Source organism: Phyllostomus hastatus, unplaced genomic scaffold, assembly GCF_019186645.2.
Source record: "Phyllostomus hastatus isolate PE091 unplaced genomic scaffold, TTU_PhHast_1.1 phas_contig_34, whole genome shotgun sequence".
In the NCBI taxonomy this organism is placed as follows: Eukaryota; Metazoa; Chordata; class Mammalia; order Chiroptera; family Phyllostomidae; genus Phyllostomus; species Phyllostomus hastatus.
In genome coordinates, this window is record NW_025333857.1 from 36466722 (window position 1) to 36484022 (window position 17301).

A 17301-nucleotide genomic window follows, 5' to 3' on the forward strand; every position below is an offset into this window, starting at 1 on the left:
ACAATATTGCTTCCCATTTAACATTATAGCATGTTAAATCAGGCTAACATATCTAAAGCACTGGATAGTACTTGACACTTCAGCCAAATCAGTAGATAGTTCATAAATCTTGGTCCTTATGCAAAAGCTCTACATAGTGATTTCTAGCCCCTGGTTTTGCTAGTTCATTTATTTTACAGGGTATCACAAATTATTTTAGCAGAAACATTCATACATGACATCTGTTTGGGATGGAGAAAGGTAGCATGTTAACAATAAACTATTTGGACCCTGTTACCCTAAAACAAACAAACAAGAACAGCCAGACTAAGCTGCTTTAGCAGCTGGCCTCAGCACCATGCAGCATCCAGGAGTATTGAAGTTATTCTTGAGGTAGCTATTTTTTGGGAAATGTATGACTGACACCGTAAGAGGAGACATCATGGTATAGTGAAAGCACTGGAATTAGAAGTAAAGGAACCACTCCACTGAGCTCACTTTTGCAACTGGCAATATGACCCCAAGCAAGTTGCTTAACTGCAGTCTAACCAAGCTGTACAAGGTGGTTGGGAAGATTGGATGGATCAGACATTTACCTGATCCTCAGTTTCTTCATGTTTAAAAGTATGAGTTTGGGTGTACAATAACATTCCTTCTGGTCTAAAATTCTGTTGTTTTTTTCCCCTAAAATAATATATAATGACATTCTGAAAGAATATAAAGCTTCATATGCAGGAAACTTACAAAGTCAAGTAATTAGGCAGGAAACTGTTACCAAAGCATGATATTTGTAGACTCTATTTACAGCATGACGGAAGCTGATGGCTGATATATCACATTCTCTCCCATGCGTCTGTGAGTTTTATTTCCAGAGTTTTAGCTTCTGCTTATGGTGCTGTTCTTATTCCATATCCACGTTTTAGTGGAGACTGACCAGAAAAATGTTGCTGTATATGGAGGTATCTTTGACATTAACTCAAATATATCCATTCTAATAACAAAGAATGCAGTTTATTATTCAGAGTAGACCGTTTTAGATCATTCATTCTTCAGGTGTTGTAGCTAAGGTGTTTGATGAACTCCAGAAAACATTGCAGGAGTGACTTCTTTGGATTTTTTAGCTTTTATTTATACCAAATGCTATTGTGACTATTGAAATTGGTTTAACTGCATTATATGCACAGGTTAGATTTTATTTCAGTGCGGTCTGAAAAGTGGAAAGTGAAGAGAGGCAGGCTTAGCTGCAATGCCCAAACTTAACACAATATTTAAATAGAAGCTAGGTACTGAGGTTAGAAGTAAACCAAAGCTTTTCATTTATTTAAAGGTTTTGATCTATTAATGGGGTATATAGACCTCTGACTCCTAGTAGCAGTAATATTCTTAAGATCAACATTTGTGTTCTTGATTTTAAAACTTGGCCATATAAAGAAAGAAAGTAAATACTTTTAAGCTAATTTATTTTCAGATAACCACAAAACTGAAACAGAAGGAGGTAAAGTTAAACGTAAAGCTTCAGTTCCACCCCCACTATTACCTTTCCCAAGCCCAAAGATAAGTTCAATGAACAGATTGGTGTGTTAGTACCAACCTTTCCAAAAATGATCTGTCCACATGTAAATAAGTATACATGTATCTGTTTCTGCTTTCCCTCCAATCCATTCTCAGTAATTTTACTTAATATATGTTGCACATTTTTCTGTGGCTTTACACACATCTGCCTTTTCTTTTTCCTGACCACATAATGTCCTGTTATATGGCTCTACTATATTTATTTAAATAGTCCCCTACTAATGAACATTTAGATTTTTTGCTTTTAACACTAATTGCCATGAAGATTTCTATATGTATATCTTGGGATACTTTTGCATAAGATAAATCCTAGCAGTGGAATTGCAGACTCAAAGGTTACATTTAATTGATTTGCATTTTCTTGATTTTGAATTAAATTGAACATTTTCTTATATGTTTATTGGTCTAATTTATTTGTGTTTTGCTGAACTCACTGTTCATAAACTTCACCCTTTTTCTTACTAGTTTACTCATTTTCTTATATTGCCTTATTTGTACCTCTGAATTCTTTGCATATGAAATTAGCTGTATATCTCTGTATTGACAAATGTTTTCCAAACTTTTTCTTTGGTTTTTGTGTTATTTTATTTCTATTTTTTATTGTTTTGCCATTTAATAGTGTTGGATTTTCATATACTTAGGAAATTTTTTACATTAAATTTTATGGACTTTGTATTTTATATTTAAGCCTTTTCCACTTTAAGATTATTAAAATGGGGAAAGAAAAGAGCTGTTATCCCTTCTACTGAGAATGTACTTTCTTCTAAGGAACCACCATTGTGTGGATGCGGGTAGACTTTTTACACTGGGATGAGTTATTCCAGCATTTTTACCTGCATGTTCCGAGTCAGTCGGGCGCATCAGTCATTTCAGTAGAACCTGCCTTATAGGCACTTAACCTTTCATGGCATAGGTGTGCCAAGACCAAAAAAAAAAAAATGGCCCAAATGGAAGAACAGATCAGAGCTCCAGAATAAATACAACTAAGGGACAAAGAGATAGCCAGCCTATCAGATGCACAGTTCAAAGCACTGGTAATCAGGATGCTCACAGAATTGGTTGAATTTGGTCAAATATTAGATGAAAAAATGAAGGCTACACTGAGTGAAATAAAGGAAAATGTACAGGGATCCAACAGTGATGGGAAGGAAACTGGGACTCAGATCAACAGTGTGGACCAGAAGGAAGAAAGAAACATCTAACCAGAAAAGAATGAAGAAACAATTTTTTAAAAAATGAGAGGCTTAGGAACCTCCAGGACATCTTAAAACATTCCAACATCAGAATCATAGGAGTACCAGAAGGAGACGAGGAAGAGCAAGAATTCGAAAACTTACTTGAAAACATAATGAAGGAGAATTTCCCCAATCTGGCAAAGGAAATAGTCTTCCAGGAAGTCCAGGAAGCTCAGAGAGTCCCAACAAAGTTGGACCCAAGGAGGAACACACTAAGGCACATCATAATTACATTAGCCAAGATTAAAGATAAAGAGAGAATCTTAAAAGCAGCAAGAGGAAAGGAGACAGTTACCTACAAAGGAATTCCCATCAGACTGTCAGCTGATTTCTCAAAAGAGACCTTGCAGGCTGGAAGGGACTGTAAAGAAGTATTCCAAGTCATGAAAGGCAAGGACCTACATCCAAGATTACTCTATCCAGCAAAGCTCTCATTTAGAATGGAAGGGCAGATAAAGTGTTTCTCAGAGAAGGTCAAGTTAAAGGAGTTTATCATCACCAAGCCCTTATTATATGAAATGTTAAAGGGATTTATCTAAGAAAAAGCTGATAAAAATATGAACAGTGAAATGACAACAAACTCACAGTTATTAACAACGACACCTAAAACAAAAACAAAAACAAACTAAGCAAATAACTAGAACAGGAACAGAACCGCAGAAATGGAGATCAGCAGGGGAGTGGGAGGAGGAGAGAGGGGGAAAAGGTACGGAGACTAAGTAGTATAAATGGTAGGTAGAAAATAGACAGGGGAGGTTAAGAGTAGTATAGGAAATGTAGAAGCCAAAGAACTTACATGTATGACCCAAGGACATGAACTAAATGTGGGGGAGATGTGGGTGGGAAAGGGTGTGCAGGGCAAAGGAGAATAAAGGGGGAAAATGGGACAACTGTAATAGCATAATCAATAAAATATTTTTAAAAATTATTAAAATGTTATTCTTTAGTACTTCCATAGTATTGTTCAACATACTTAAATAAGTGATTCATGTGGAATTAATTTGGTACATAGAGAGAAGTAGAGATCCAATTTTAGCTAGCGAGTTGCCTGAAAAACTATTCATTTAATAATACATGGTTTTGTCTAGGAGCTTGAAATGCTGTTTTGATTTCATAAATCTCTATATTTGTATATATAGAATTTTATAAAGTCCTATGTGCCTTTTGGTCAGTTTCTATAGTCTGCATTCTTTCTATGATGTCTGTATATAACTTCCGCCAGTACCAAACTGTTTCACTACTGCAACTTATAAATTATATTAATACCTGGCTAGAGTAGTTCTTATTCTCCTTTCATAACTTACTGAATATTATCACTTTTTTCCTAGACAAATTTTAGTATAATTTTATTTCGTCATTTCTCCCCCTCCCCAAAATAAACTACCAAACACCATCTTGGAATCACACTGAGTGTGTGTGCATGCATGAATAAAAATGGGAGGACAACATCTTTATTATTATGTATCCAAGAATGAGACATGGATTTCCATTTTCAAATTTTCTCACTATCCTCAGTAGAGTGTTACAACTTTTATCACATAAATTGTCCATGTTGTTTGTTAAACTTATGTGTAAATTTCTTTTTTTATTACACTTGTAAAACAGGATTTTTCCTGTCATTTTTCAAGCTGACTATTGTGTTTATTAAATAAAGTTACTGGATATTATGTACTTGGGTTTCCCAGATGCATCTCACCTGGAAATAATTTCTACTCTTTTTTCCCAATATTTGATGCTTCTTTTCTTGAAAACTTATATTTTCTTAAAACATGACCTGTTTTACCTAGTTTTTATCATTTATTTACATAATTCATGACCTAATAATCCTTATAAATTTCTTCCACATCTGTGGTTATGCCCCTTTTTTATTTGTAATTCAAGAAATGTGTGTTTACTTACCCTGCCTACTACAGGAAAATAGTAAAATACTCTTTGCTCAATATTATGATCTTTGAGATTAGAAAATTCTTCCATGTGATTAATTTGCATGCCTTATAGTTGGGTCTTTGTTATTGTTGTTATTGTTTTAACTTCTGCCTCCGATAGAAATGAAGACTTTTCTTCCTTTCAGGCTTCTTTACCAAGATTATTAAGTAGTTACTTGTTACCTTTCTTCTAGGCTAAATAATATTAGTTTTTTTTTTAAATATAGCCTCATGGAACACAATTTTCTAAAATCTTTATATTCTCTTTTGGGATTTCTTCAAAAGATCTAACATTTAGGCTAAATTCTTAACATACCTTTTCTTGAGGGATCTTAGTCACAATTATGTCACTTGCCTTTAAAAAATAGTAGTCTAGCCTTCAATATATTTTAAATAGCCAAAGTAATTTCATCCTCAGAACAAATAGTAGTATTCAGAACAGAAGAATAAGTCTCTTTGTTTATATAGTTATCTTTATATATTCTGGGACAAAGAATTGTTGACAGTGTCATCGGTAGAAAGTGTTTCTTCAGCCTTGAGAATAAATGAAAGGCCACTGCATAGGTTAACTAGGACCTGGGGCCTGGAGTTCCCTGTTTGTCAGGAAATTTTTTAATGAGTTGTGAGAATGACCAAAAAAGCATATTAGTAAGGCAGATAGGGAAATGCCAGGGAAGAGTCAGGGTGGGAGCTAATAGTAGTTTATATGATGTGTATGTTTAATGATATGTATGTTTATATGATGTGTATGTTATAATGATGTGTATGTTTAAGTATGTATGTTTACATGTGTTGTACAGATGAGATCAAATACTAACATATTTTTAAGATAACATGAATGTGATAGTTTAATAGTAAACTTACTGAGTCCATTTAAACTTTATAAGCTACTAACAATATTTTCTAAAATTCCAGCATTAAAGATCGGTATAGTTGCACTCGAGCAATCCTGAATGAAACAATGCAGATAGATGCTTTTTAAAAGGAAGCAATTAATTTGTGAATATTCACTTTTCTGATTATATATTTACTATGTAAATATGTTAATGACTTGCCCCATTGAGAAATTGTTTTAGAAGATCATAAGGGATTACTTACATTACAGTTGGATTAATTACTCATTTTCTCTCACCTTTTTTTAGGTCATAGAAAATGGAAGATTTGCAAAATACAAATATTTTACCCATGTCATGATCAACAAAACAGATATGTTAATGATAACCAAAAGGTAACTTTCTTTCTGTAATACAATTTGATAAGGGATTAACTGACAGCCCCTCATGAAGCCCGCAATTGTTACTCACCTTTTGTTCCGGATACTCACACTGACTCCTGCTAACTCTGACCCTCTTGCTCTAAGGCTGATACTACAACCTTACATAACTTCATGTTTAGCTTTGTGCTCAAACACAGGTAAATACATAGCCATGCACAGACATAATTACAAATTAAATAATTTTGAAATCATTTCAACCAATTTAGACTAATACAGGAATTTCAGTAAAACTGTTCTCTCAGGGGTAGGCAGTACTGTTCCATCTTCCCCTCTGAAAAAGTACACAATTTGAAGTTAGCCCCAGGAGTCAGTAGTCTTCTCGTGGTAACTCTTCATTAGCATACATTTTGATCACTCACACTAGTAGATGTGTTAGCAATGAAGTAGGCTCTCAGTTCTTGAGTACGGCAAAGAAAAAACTCAGAGTCAAGAACTCTAGTTCAAGAGAAAGTTTATTTAGCATGCAAAACTAAAGTACGGTCAAAGAGAAGTTTCAAGCAGACTGCTCAGAGAGCTGCCTTGGTCTTTTAGAGAGAAAATCACAGGCAGAAGAAGTGAGCTAGCTGGGCTGCAGAGCCTCAGAAAACAAGTTACAGAGGCGAAGGGCCCTTAGCAATTAAGAAAACGAAACACAGACACATGCCTGAAGAAGGAAGGCATGGGCATGCTCTGGAGAGAAGGTGCATGCTGGGTCCTTTGTTTTAAGGGTTTTTGTTTTCTAAAGGCACAAATTTTAGGGGAGGCCTCAGAGGAGGATCTCCATAGAATATTCATCAACTTTCCCATTGTGTTCTTTAGTATGCGGATTCATCAAGTGAGCATATAGGGGCAGGTTCATGGTCAGTACTAGGGCAGGGGGTTATTGGTCCTTGCATCTGCTCCTGATGTCAGCCCGGACATTGCTTTGTCTGGTTTTGCTGCTTTGCTGAGCCTGGAACTGAAACACAACTGAGGCCTAGATATTATCTCTAGTTTGACCAAAACTGTATGTGGTCACAGACCCGAGGCTTTCTTCCGAAGATTATTTCCTACTGATCAGAACCTCATTGTCCTGAGGGTTTAATGCTTGAAAAAGTGATCATGTGAGAGAGAAGGAGGCAGGTGAGTCAGGGTGCTGGGTGAGGCCAGTTTGCCTCAGCTGTCTGTATCAGCTTCCCCATTCTACTTGCCAAGGAATTTTCCTGGCTTCTTACTACCCTGCCTCAGATACAACATTGAAGACAGATCAATTTTTTGTGTAGATGTTCCCAGCTACAGCCAAATTCTCAAATTTAGACTGTAGACAGACAGTTGAAGGACACATGCCAAAATACAGTGGCATAGCCTCAGAAGGGCAGGCTTTTGCAGGAGTCACAGTTTTTTACTGAGGGAAAGAATGAGCAAGTACAGTTTTAATAAAGAGATTTCTGGGTGGCAGAGAGTGAAATTGTGGCTGAAGGGCTAAATTTCTACTTATGGCTAAATAGAAATGAGTGGTCAATACACTTGTGTGGCTTTGTTCATTATAAAAAAGATGAAGTTATATAAGAATTGTGTTTGTTCAAGTTGACCATTGAACCTTTACTGTTTTTAATTTTAATAGTTTATGAGTGTAAAATTTAAGCACTGCCTTAATTTTCTTATACAAAAAAACTCACACTGTATTAAAAATATGCATGTACAAGTCAGTCTTTGTCCTATCCCAGATGCCAATTTCTCTTTTCTGCATCCAAAAAACAACTAGTTTTACTAGTTTCCTTTGAATCCTTCCTGAAATATTCTATGCCTGTGCAAGCATATCTATTTTAATGTAAATGGACTCTGTTATAGATACAACTCTGTAGTTTGTTTTAATTTTTTTACTTTAGATCTATGTCTTAATAATTATTCTTTGTCAGCAGTTGGAGATATCTCTTAATTTGTAAAAGACTGCCTAGTAATATTTATTTAATAGTATATACTATAATTTACATCAAAAATTGTTTCTAAACTTTTGTAGTTGCAGACAATGCTTCAGCAGTTATTTTGTTTATAGCAGTTTTCAATCATGTTTTTATTAGCCCTCTTTCTCATTGATTAAAGGAAACATGATTCATCAGAGTTAAAGAAGAGTCAGTTTATTAGCCTACAAATCTTGCAACATTTTTTACATACATGTTTCTTCTTTTTTAAATACGTGACCTTATTTTGACATAGAACTCTTTAAATAAGGTTACATAAACCTTGACAGAGTAAGGGAAGTGACTTAGTTGTAATTAATTGAAAGGTAATATTTATTTTTAGGATTTCCTTTCTTTCCAAGTTTCAGACTTGAGGATAAAAGGGTCTTTGGATAAGGAGAGGGAGTGCTAGGTACCTGCTGCAGGATTAGCCTACCTTTGATTATTCACATGCCTGAAGATGTACTAGAGGACTAGTAGGGTTTGTTCCACAGCCCCATGGCCCAGGACTGGTGAAAGAGGGTGTCAGAGACAGAAGACTGAGGTGAGAAACAGTAAATCCCAGTTCTAGTCAGGAGCCTGCTTTTTCTTTAGCTCAGTTCCTTAACTTAATGCACAGGGTCTGGCGGAAGCAACACTTGCTTGAGTGTGTCTGGTAGGGTAATAATGTGGGTGTAATAATTTATAGTTTTAATTTGAACACTTTACCTAAAATGTCACATGGTGTGCTTGAGTTTGATATTACCATGTTACAGAATTACATGCTTATGATTTTGTAATAAAATATTTTGTAACAAAAAGGCATTATTCATGCTGTTACTGTATATGTGACTTAAAGAAACCTCTGGTTGCACTTACAGTGGATGTCTTTCTTGGGAAAGAAAGGCCTTTGAAGGGAGAATGAAATAGAATTACTGTAGACAGAACACATTTTCATCACTTTATTTTTTCTCTCAAAATTGGGGAGAGGGACCATAATTAATTTTAAAAGCCTCTTTCTGATGTAGCTTGGCAAACATAGTACATGAAGTCTTAGTAATAAAAGCATTTATTCTACAGTATTAATTACATGAAAGTTCCCCAGAATATTGGTAGATAAATGGTTCTGCAAATTTTTCCTATTTCTTATAGTGCATTTATACTTGACTTCATAACTACTTTATTTTTTCTAATATAATATGTTGTGCTATGAATTCCCCACTAGCATTATTTAAGCTGCATCCCACAAATTTGGTTATGATGTGTTTTTATTCTCATTCAGATCAAAATAGTTTCTGATCTCTCTTGAGATCCATGGATTATTTAGAAGTATGCTAATTTTCAAGCATTTAGAAATATTCTCATTTTTCTGTTATTGGTTTCTAGTTTAATTTCATTGTGATCTGAGAACAGACTTTGTAAGATTTCTGTCTTTTTAACTTCATTAAGGTTTTTTGTTTATGATCTAGCATAGCCTTGGTGAATGTTCTGTGTGTACTTGCAAAGAATGTGTATATAGATATAATTATATCACTGGATATAAGTGCCTTGGTTTTTAAAGTGGATTTTTTCCCCTTCAGTGGTGTATTATTTGTAACAAAGGGAACATTTGGACAGCTTACCTGTGAGTGGCAGTACAGTTTTGATGAGTTTACCAAAGAGCCATTCATTGTTCATGGGAGAAGACTGCGCATTGAGGCAAAGGTAAGTTGAATAGATTTTTTTTAAAAACTTGGAACTGATACTCTGGTTTCTCTTCAGATCATATAAAAATCTTGGAACTGAAAATAACACATTAAAATAGCAATCTTTACTTTTGCAAATGTCCTTTTTTATAGATGTTTTATCTTCATACGGTTTTTCTCTACACCTGCTATCTCACTTAGGTTTAAAGAAAAAGCTAGGATAAGAAAAAATACGCTACTTTTATGTGCTGTTACATCGACTGCGACATTCCTGTGTTCTTATTTTATATTCAGTAATAGAACCTTACCTTTTCACTACTTGCTGTCCAATACGAGAAAATCATTTGTGTATCTCATAATCCCAGTAGTACCCTGCAGAATGGTTTTCTTTGAAAATCTCACAAAAGCACACTTGAAAATGACAGCTGATAGTTGAGAATTCTTTCTCTTTTTAAAGATATTTTATTTTCCCAATTCAGTTATAATTTGAAAGGCAGAGGCTATTTTTCTTTCTGTTTTGATTACCAGCAGCTAGCATAGTACCTGATACTTGAATGTTGATATAAAATATAGTGAATTTCTAGTCATTGGGTAAATCAGTAGATTCAATATCCTTTTTAAGTTGTAATGATCTTACTAGGTCTTACAGGTTGCAGTCATATATAGGTATAGTAATATAGTAGGTATATGTGATAAAAGATAATGTTATTTGGGCTCAAGGTATTTGACTAGTTACCTATGTATAGGGCCACTTCGGCACTGGCTATATCAGCAAATACTTTGACTCAACCGAAGTAAGTTGTTTTGTTATTTTTAAAAAGATTTTATTTATTTATTTTTAGAGAGGGAAGGAAGAGAGGGGGCAGGGAGGGAGAGAGAGAGGGAGAGAGAGAGAGAGAGAAACATCAATGTACGGTTGCTGAGGGCCATTCAACCTAGGCATGTGCCCTGACTGGGAATTGAACCTGCGATGCCTGGTTCACAGCCTGCGCTCAATCCACTGAGCTACGCCAGCCAGGGCTTTTTATTATTTTTGTTAGAGGGATTTAATAGGCTCATGTAACTGGAAAGTCTAAGTGTACATCTTATAACTTAGATATGCTCAAATGATGTCATCGGCACCTATTCTCTCTCCCTTCCACTGCATTCTCTCTTCGTTGCCACCCCCATTTCCAGGCTCTCCTTTTCCTCACTGTGGGCTTCATTCTCAAGCAGGCTGTCCTTTGGTGACAGGATTGCCAGCAGAAGTTCCAGGGTCTTACCCTAGTAGCTCAGCTGAATGAAATCTTCTCACTGGGTCACCTTTGGTCACTTGCTTATTCCTGAACCAATCAGTTTGGTCAGGGACGGGTCCTTGGATCACCGTGGTACTACTAGGTATTGGAGTGAAAGAAGGTGAGAAGTAAGGGGACATTGGACACAGGCAGGCAGAATCAGCAGATACCTTCTGGGCATAACTGCCCTAGGCCTTATTTTTAACCAGTGAAGACTATTTCTCCAGTCTTACCCCTCATTCCAAAAACATGGGGGTGGAATAGGCTGGATATTAGCTCCAGACGAACTCTTCCCATCGAGAATTTCTCTGACTCACTCAGAAAATGAAAGGCCATGTGGTGAGCATATGAAGTGATGGATAGTGGCTAGTAGTTTCTAGTCTTGTCGTTTTTCATGTTTTTTCTCTCCAAGGATAAACTTATCTCCTTGATTTCTTCTTCTTCTATCTATTCTTGAGACATTGTATTAGCAGTTGTCATTTTCTTTTTTTATTTTATTTTAAAAGATGTTATTTATTGTTAGAGAAAGAACGGGAAAGAGAAACATCAGTGTGTGGTTGCCTCTTGAGCACCCCCTACTGGAGACCTGGCCGGCAACCCAGCCATGTGCCCTGACTGGGAAACGAACTGAAGAGCTTTTTGGTTCATAGGCTAGCACTCAATCCATTGAGCCACACCAGCCAGGGCCATCCTTTCCTTTTTAATAAATGAATCTGATTTCTTCTGAAGTCTGTATTTGCATGGAGATTGGAATGACTTACAGGAATTGTTAGACTACTAAAAAACTCCATATTGCTTCTTCTGTAACCCTACCCATAGTTCATAGTGGTAGGCACCACCCTTTTCCTCAATAATCCATTCTTTCTGTTTGTCCCTCTAATGTTTAGTGTCCACCAGTAGACAGTTCTCCCCGCAAACACTGAACAGAATACTGAAGGAGCATAAAAAGTGGAAGATGGTCACATAGAGTCTAGGAACCACCCTGATTTCTTTGATCCTCAAGCTACATTCTTATTGGATGATTAAAATGTCAGAAGTTACATATATACATACAAATACGCACACACCTCCATATGTATGTATATAAGTATGTATACAAATATGTATCTGTTATTTTTTAGCTAAAATCATCATTATTCCATAGCCAGATATCAGGAAGTATCTGAGAAGTTTTTTGAAGGGAAAAACAGTGGCCCCTCTCCCAAATTTGTCTCCTTCCCATCCTCTATGTGGCCCCTCTCCTCTATTTGTCTCCTTCCCAACCCTTTATGGCTTTAGCAATAAAATCTCACCTAAAGCTCTAGAACTTAGGTTTAGTAATAAAGGATGTGTTAGTATTTAGTCTTTTTTTTTCAATTTGTGTTGGATTCTTCTTGATTTCCCTCTTGGCTTTTTTAAATGGGTGTGATTCGTGTAAAATGAACACTTGAAGCACCAATTTCTGAAGCTGTGTGCCATTTCTTTCTCGTGTTTCTGCAACTGGACTTTTGTTTTAATGAAGTCACCCATTCTGTTTATAGGAACGAGTGAAGTCTGTATTCCATGCCAAAGAATTTGGAAAAATAATTAACTTCAAGACCCCGGAGGATGCTAAGGTAAATATAATTTTTTACACAGACAGATAGCAGCTGCGCTTTTCAAAGTCATGAAAGTTGCACTGTTTTTTAAGGCAGATAAGTTTTGTTTTTTAATTGTTTTTATGTTTTGACAATTTTAATATATGTAATAGATAATATTTCCCCAAAACTACTCTTCACTAGATTGAATATAACACACATACTTGTTTTTAATATCAAATGGTTCCGTCTTATTTCAAATCCTAATACTTTGTGAAAACGTCAAACCAAAGAAATTATTTCATTCTAATGCTAATCTACTAGCCCCAGCAGGGAAAGGCTAGACCTACATCGTAGATTTCTCTGCCATATAGCTATGGTGATTTTTTTAATTTTTAAAGGTTTTATTTATTTATTTTGAGAGAGGGAGGACGGGAGGGAGAAAGAGAGGGAGAGAAACATTGATGTGAGAGAGAAACATCGATCGGTTACCCCTCTCACATGCCCCAACCCGGGGTGGGGGGTGGGAGGGACTGGGCCCACAACCCAGGCACAGGCCCCAATGGGAATTGAACTGGTGACCCTTCACCTTGCAGGACAATGCCCAACCAACTGAGCCATGCCAGTTAGGGCTGTGGTGATTTTTTTTTTAATTGATATAGCTTGGCACATTGACGAAAGGAGTCAAGCCTATAGTCAGAATATTTAGGTTTGAATTATTGGTTCTGTTCCTACTTGACTGTAGGACCTTGGGGAAGTCATTTAACTTTAGTTTCCTTAAAATATGAATGATAAGGATTGAAAAGCACTGTGGTTATGCCAATTACCAGGATATGCATGGTCAGGAGAAGGAGAACTGCAAACTGATTATCTACCTCATTAGTCACAACTAAGATGATATTTCTGATACTGAATTGTCCTGGTTGGGCATGACTAGTTGTCACATCTGGACCCCAAACCAGGAATGCTGGTCCATTTCGCTTGGGCCACGGAGTTTCCTACCCAGACAGTGTGATATAAGACAACATTGGCATACTGACAGCAGGGAACTGAAAGGAGGAATAATGTGACCTGAGCCTCCATAAGCTTGTTGCCTGCAACAGGGAGACAGACTAGAGCACGACAATAGGATGCCTTTCAGGCCGTCTTCTTTCATGGTGCTAAAGGGCAGTACCACCTGTTTCAGTTTCTTTGTAATACATTTTCCATTTAATCTCTGTCACTGCATTATTTTATCTGAAAAGGATTGTTTTTAATCTCCTGGTCTGCCAGAAACATCCATAGAAGGCTGCTGAGCTCGGTTCTCTCTCTCTACTTATCCTGCCTAGAGCTATGCCCACTAGGTTCTCCTTAAGTTAAAGAAGCACAGGTATCTCTGCCAAAGTTTATCAGAATGGGCTAACCCCGGTATCACCTCCAAGGCTTTTATCTGTCATACAGGCCCAGTGATAACAGACATTATTGATAGAAAGGTTTGCATTATATTTGCATTTGTGTTTGTAATTTCAAATCTTCTCAAAACAGAAAATACTACATTAATGAGAACAACTAAAAATGCTCAAGAATGTTGCTGTGCTACTGCTAGCCGCTGTAGAGTGGGTAATTATTCCCACTTAATCAGGGGAATCCTATACACGGAGTCATCAAGGCTTGTGATACAGGACTGGTATAGGTTGGAAAGAATTTGCATAGATAATTTTCACACTGCTAGAGTTACTCAGTCTAGTTACCACGTTACCCCATCTCTCAGGATGGTTCATTTTACTTATTTTATTCTGAAGATGGACATTCAAGTCCAATGACCTTAGAAAGACATTATTCTTACTGTTAAATAAAACTCAGTACTGTTGACCCTGAGCTGTGTGGGCCATTTACATGAGTAAATGATCTCTTATGCAGGATGAATTTCACTATTGGCTATGAGTATACACCTAACTAAACTGGAAAGTCAACTTTTAGATTTCTGTTCTTTACATATTGAGTTTCATTGCAAGTTCATTGAAGTAAGCAAGTATTGGCTTATTTCCTTACAACAGTGGATCCTCTCAAAGCTGGAAGAAGCGAGAGAACCTTCCCCAAGCCTCTGACGGAGAACACTGCCTGAAGACACACAGTAATTAACCATTACAGTTGCCACTTTGTACCTTCCAGAACCTGTTTGGGAAGAATAATGCAGAAGTAACTTCAAGTACATAAAAAAAAAATACGTGTCAGTTAGAATCAAGTAAAAGAGCTATGTGATTAAAATATTTCAACTCTTTGGGACTCCATCTGGTTTTCTAACTTGAGTCATGCATCAGGTTAAAATTCTAATTACTTTATAAAAGAAACATTTCTTTTATAAATCTTAAATATTTGCTCCAGATGATTCTCTGCAATGGTGGAGAAATTACTTGTATTTAGCCTTTACATGGAGCTAAATTTAATGTTCCTAGTTTACACTTTAAACCTTTCTCATTGCTTACGTCATACTCCCTGAATAAGTGAGGGGAGTGATCACATCAGTGATCAAATCGAACATTGCCTCAGTGGTATCAAGAGAACTTGAGTGGTGGTTTCTTTAGAAACATGAAATTCTTTTTACAGATAAATATTTTGGTATTATTTTCCTTATTTTTATAAAGAATAAGTTTGAACTATAATTCAAATACACAGCATGGATATAAAAAACAACCTTTTTATATATATATATACTACAATTTAAATGATGCTATTCAAGCCTCCTCTGAAGAAAGGCTTGAAAGATGAGTGTCGTACCACACAAGAGAAGGCCCGTCTCAGAACTCCAAAGCCTTAGAAATACATCCTCAAGCCATGTCCATGGGATCTACTCGGTCACCCAGGGCACGTTTTTAATAGATTGCTGAACTTTGAAGGAATATTCCTGAAGCCTTAACAGTACCAACTCTCCACTCAGTGGGAATGTGAAATAAACAGAATTCCCACCACCTTAAATAGGAGTTATGCTTCAGAGCAGAGAGCCCCTCCCCCAATAAATGTGTGTATTCTAAAGTCTAACCCAGTAACCTGTGCCCTCGGTCACAGACTGAGTTTCTGGTTTTCCTTCCTCTATAGGTAGTCAAATGAGAATCATTCTTTTAAATCTATAGTTCATCAGAACAAAAACCATGGCAGCACATTAGTAAAAATAAGGTCATGGGTTCTTTTCCATCGTTTTGTTCAAAAACCTTGATATTAATGGACTTTCTCAAGTGAAAGGGGATGAATATTGATTGTGAACCAGGAAGAAAATGGTGCAGTGTCTTATTTAGTTATTCAACAATACAGAATATTTGATGCATGTTGTATGTGCCATAAAATTATTATAAACTGTTTTTGGGATTGGAGACTGTTTAGTAAATGGTTGTGAAATGCTCCTCAGATTCCTCAAATCCTTGCTTTGTTGTAAAAGCTAAAATAAACTGCATGCCAGTCTGTAATTATATTTCTTCCTGACCAAATCCTGCCACTCAGTACTGCTGATTTTCCTATGATTATAAAGATACATTGCTTGCTATCAATAGTTTCTCCCAGATTGTTTTTTCTTTGCTGGACATAAATTGAATCAAAAGATAACATATTTCAAATTACATGGTACTATGGGGTCCCTTGATGACCTTTGTTCAAAGTCACATATACATTTTCTGTTGCTGAGCTCTTCAGTTTTGTGTGCCTCAGAATGAAACCTGGGAGTAGAGGTAGTCAGAAAACTCAGCAGATTGCCTTTGTCTGAAAAATGTTCCTTTACTGGATTTCTGTTCAGTGCCATTAGCCAAGGACCTCATTACCTACTCCAGTTTCATGGTTTATTCTCAGAAAAGAATACAGGCCCATAACTGCTTGGGTGTCCCATGGTAAAGGGGAAAAAGCCTAAAAAACTAGCAGAGAAGTTCTAGTACCCTCTGGAGGCTAGCAGGGGCCTGTCTTCTAACCCTCACCCATGCAGAGCCAGTGCACCCGTCCTTCCTGTTCCCTCACCAGTAAGAACCCAAAAATGTCTTTCCTTATTCTCTGCCAGTCATCTGCCTGTCAGCACCTCCTGTCACTTCTGTCTCTAAAGTAGAAAGACTCACAGCATCAAGAGTGGTAGTTTGTCCTTGTTTTAGATTGTTTTCATCTTCTCAACAGAGAATATCAGTAAATCAGACGTGTCCATCTTTTTAGTGTTTTTAACATTTTGCAATTATATATTTGATTCTGTATTCTTTTTTCCTGAATATTACAGAGTCCATAATCTTATTATAATGAAAACGATATGCCCTGAATTATACTTGACTACATTTAATTTGAGAACTTGAAGCTTGTTGTTTGGTAGTTGCTGTGGAATGAGATTCTGAGTATTATGTCTGTTCCTTGTGCTATTTGTTAGCTGTAGCCCCAGGACCTTAACTCTAGCATAGCATATATTAGGGTTTGTGATTATCATGTGAAACCCCAGGCAGAGTAGAGTGTCTGTTCCCTACCAGCTCTTCTCTAGAAAACTGTCATCATTAGAAATAGCAACTTTGATTTCTGGTACAAAACGAAGCTTGTGATGTCCTCACATTAACAAAATACTCTCCGAACCAAAGAATGTGCACTTCTGCAGTGGCTTCCCCATTACAGTGCCAGCTGTGTCAGCTGCTGCTTCTCTAGTGTTAGCAACACTTTGGAACTTGTCCCATCCTCGGTTTAGTAGAACTGCGTTATTTTCTGGTCCCTAAATAATCATTACCGGTTGTACTCAGCCCATCCCTGGCCCTCTCTCCTCCATAGTCCTAATGCATTCCAACTATCCTGTGGCCTTAAATAAGAAAGTTTTCTTAACTTTTTCTATCATAGTTATTTCTCACATTTTTCTCTGCTGGTAGTGGTAGTAATATTATCTCAGTGAATAAATATGCACTTATGGAAATATCCTG

At 36.5% G+C, this 17301-nt stretch overlaps 1 protein-coding gene across 1 annotated transcript in view; it reads left to right on the plus strand.

The window, feature by feature from the left end:
• VPS13A (vacuolar protein sorting 13 homolog A) overlaps positions 1-15840 on the plus strand; it is a 208293-nt gene extending 192453 nt beyond the window's left edge. Inside the window, exons 69-72 of the mRNA XM_045840535.1 lie at positions 5854-5939; positions 9466-9589; positions 12365-12439; positions 14437-15840. Coding sequence (XP_045696491.1) covers positions 5854-5939; positions 9466-9589; positions 12365-12439; positions 14437-14487 — 336 coding nt within the window. The 3' untranslated portion in view covers positions 14488-15840. The remainder of the gene's footprint in view (positions 1-5853; positions 5940-9465; positions 9590-12364; positions 12440-14436) is intronic.
• The last annotated feature ends 1461 nt before the right edge of the window (positions 15841-17301 follow it).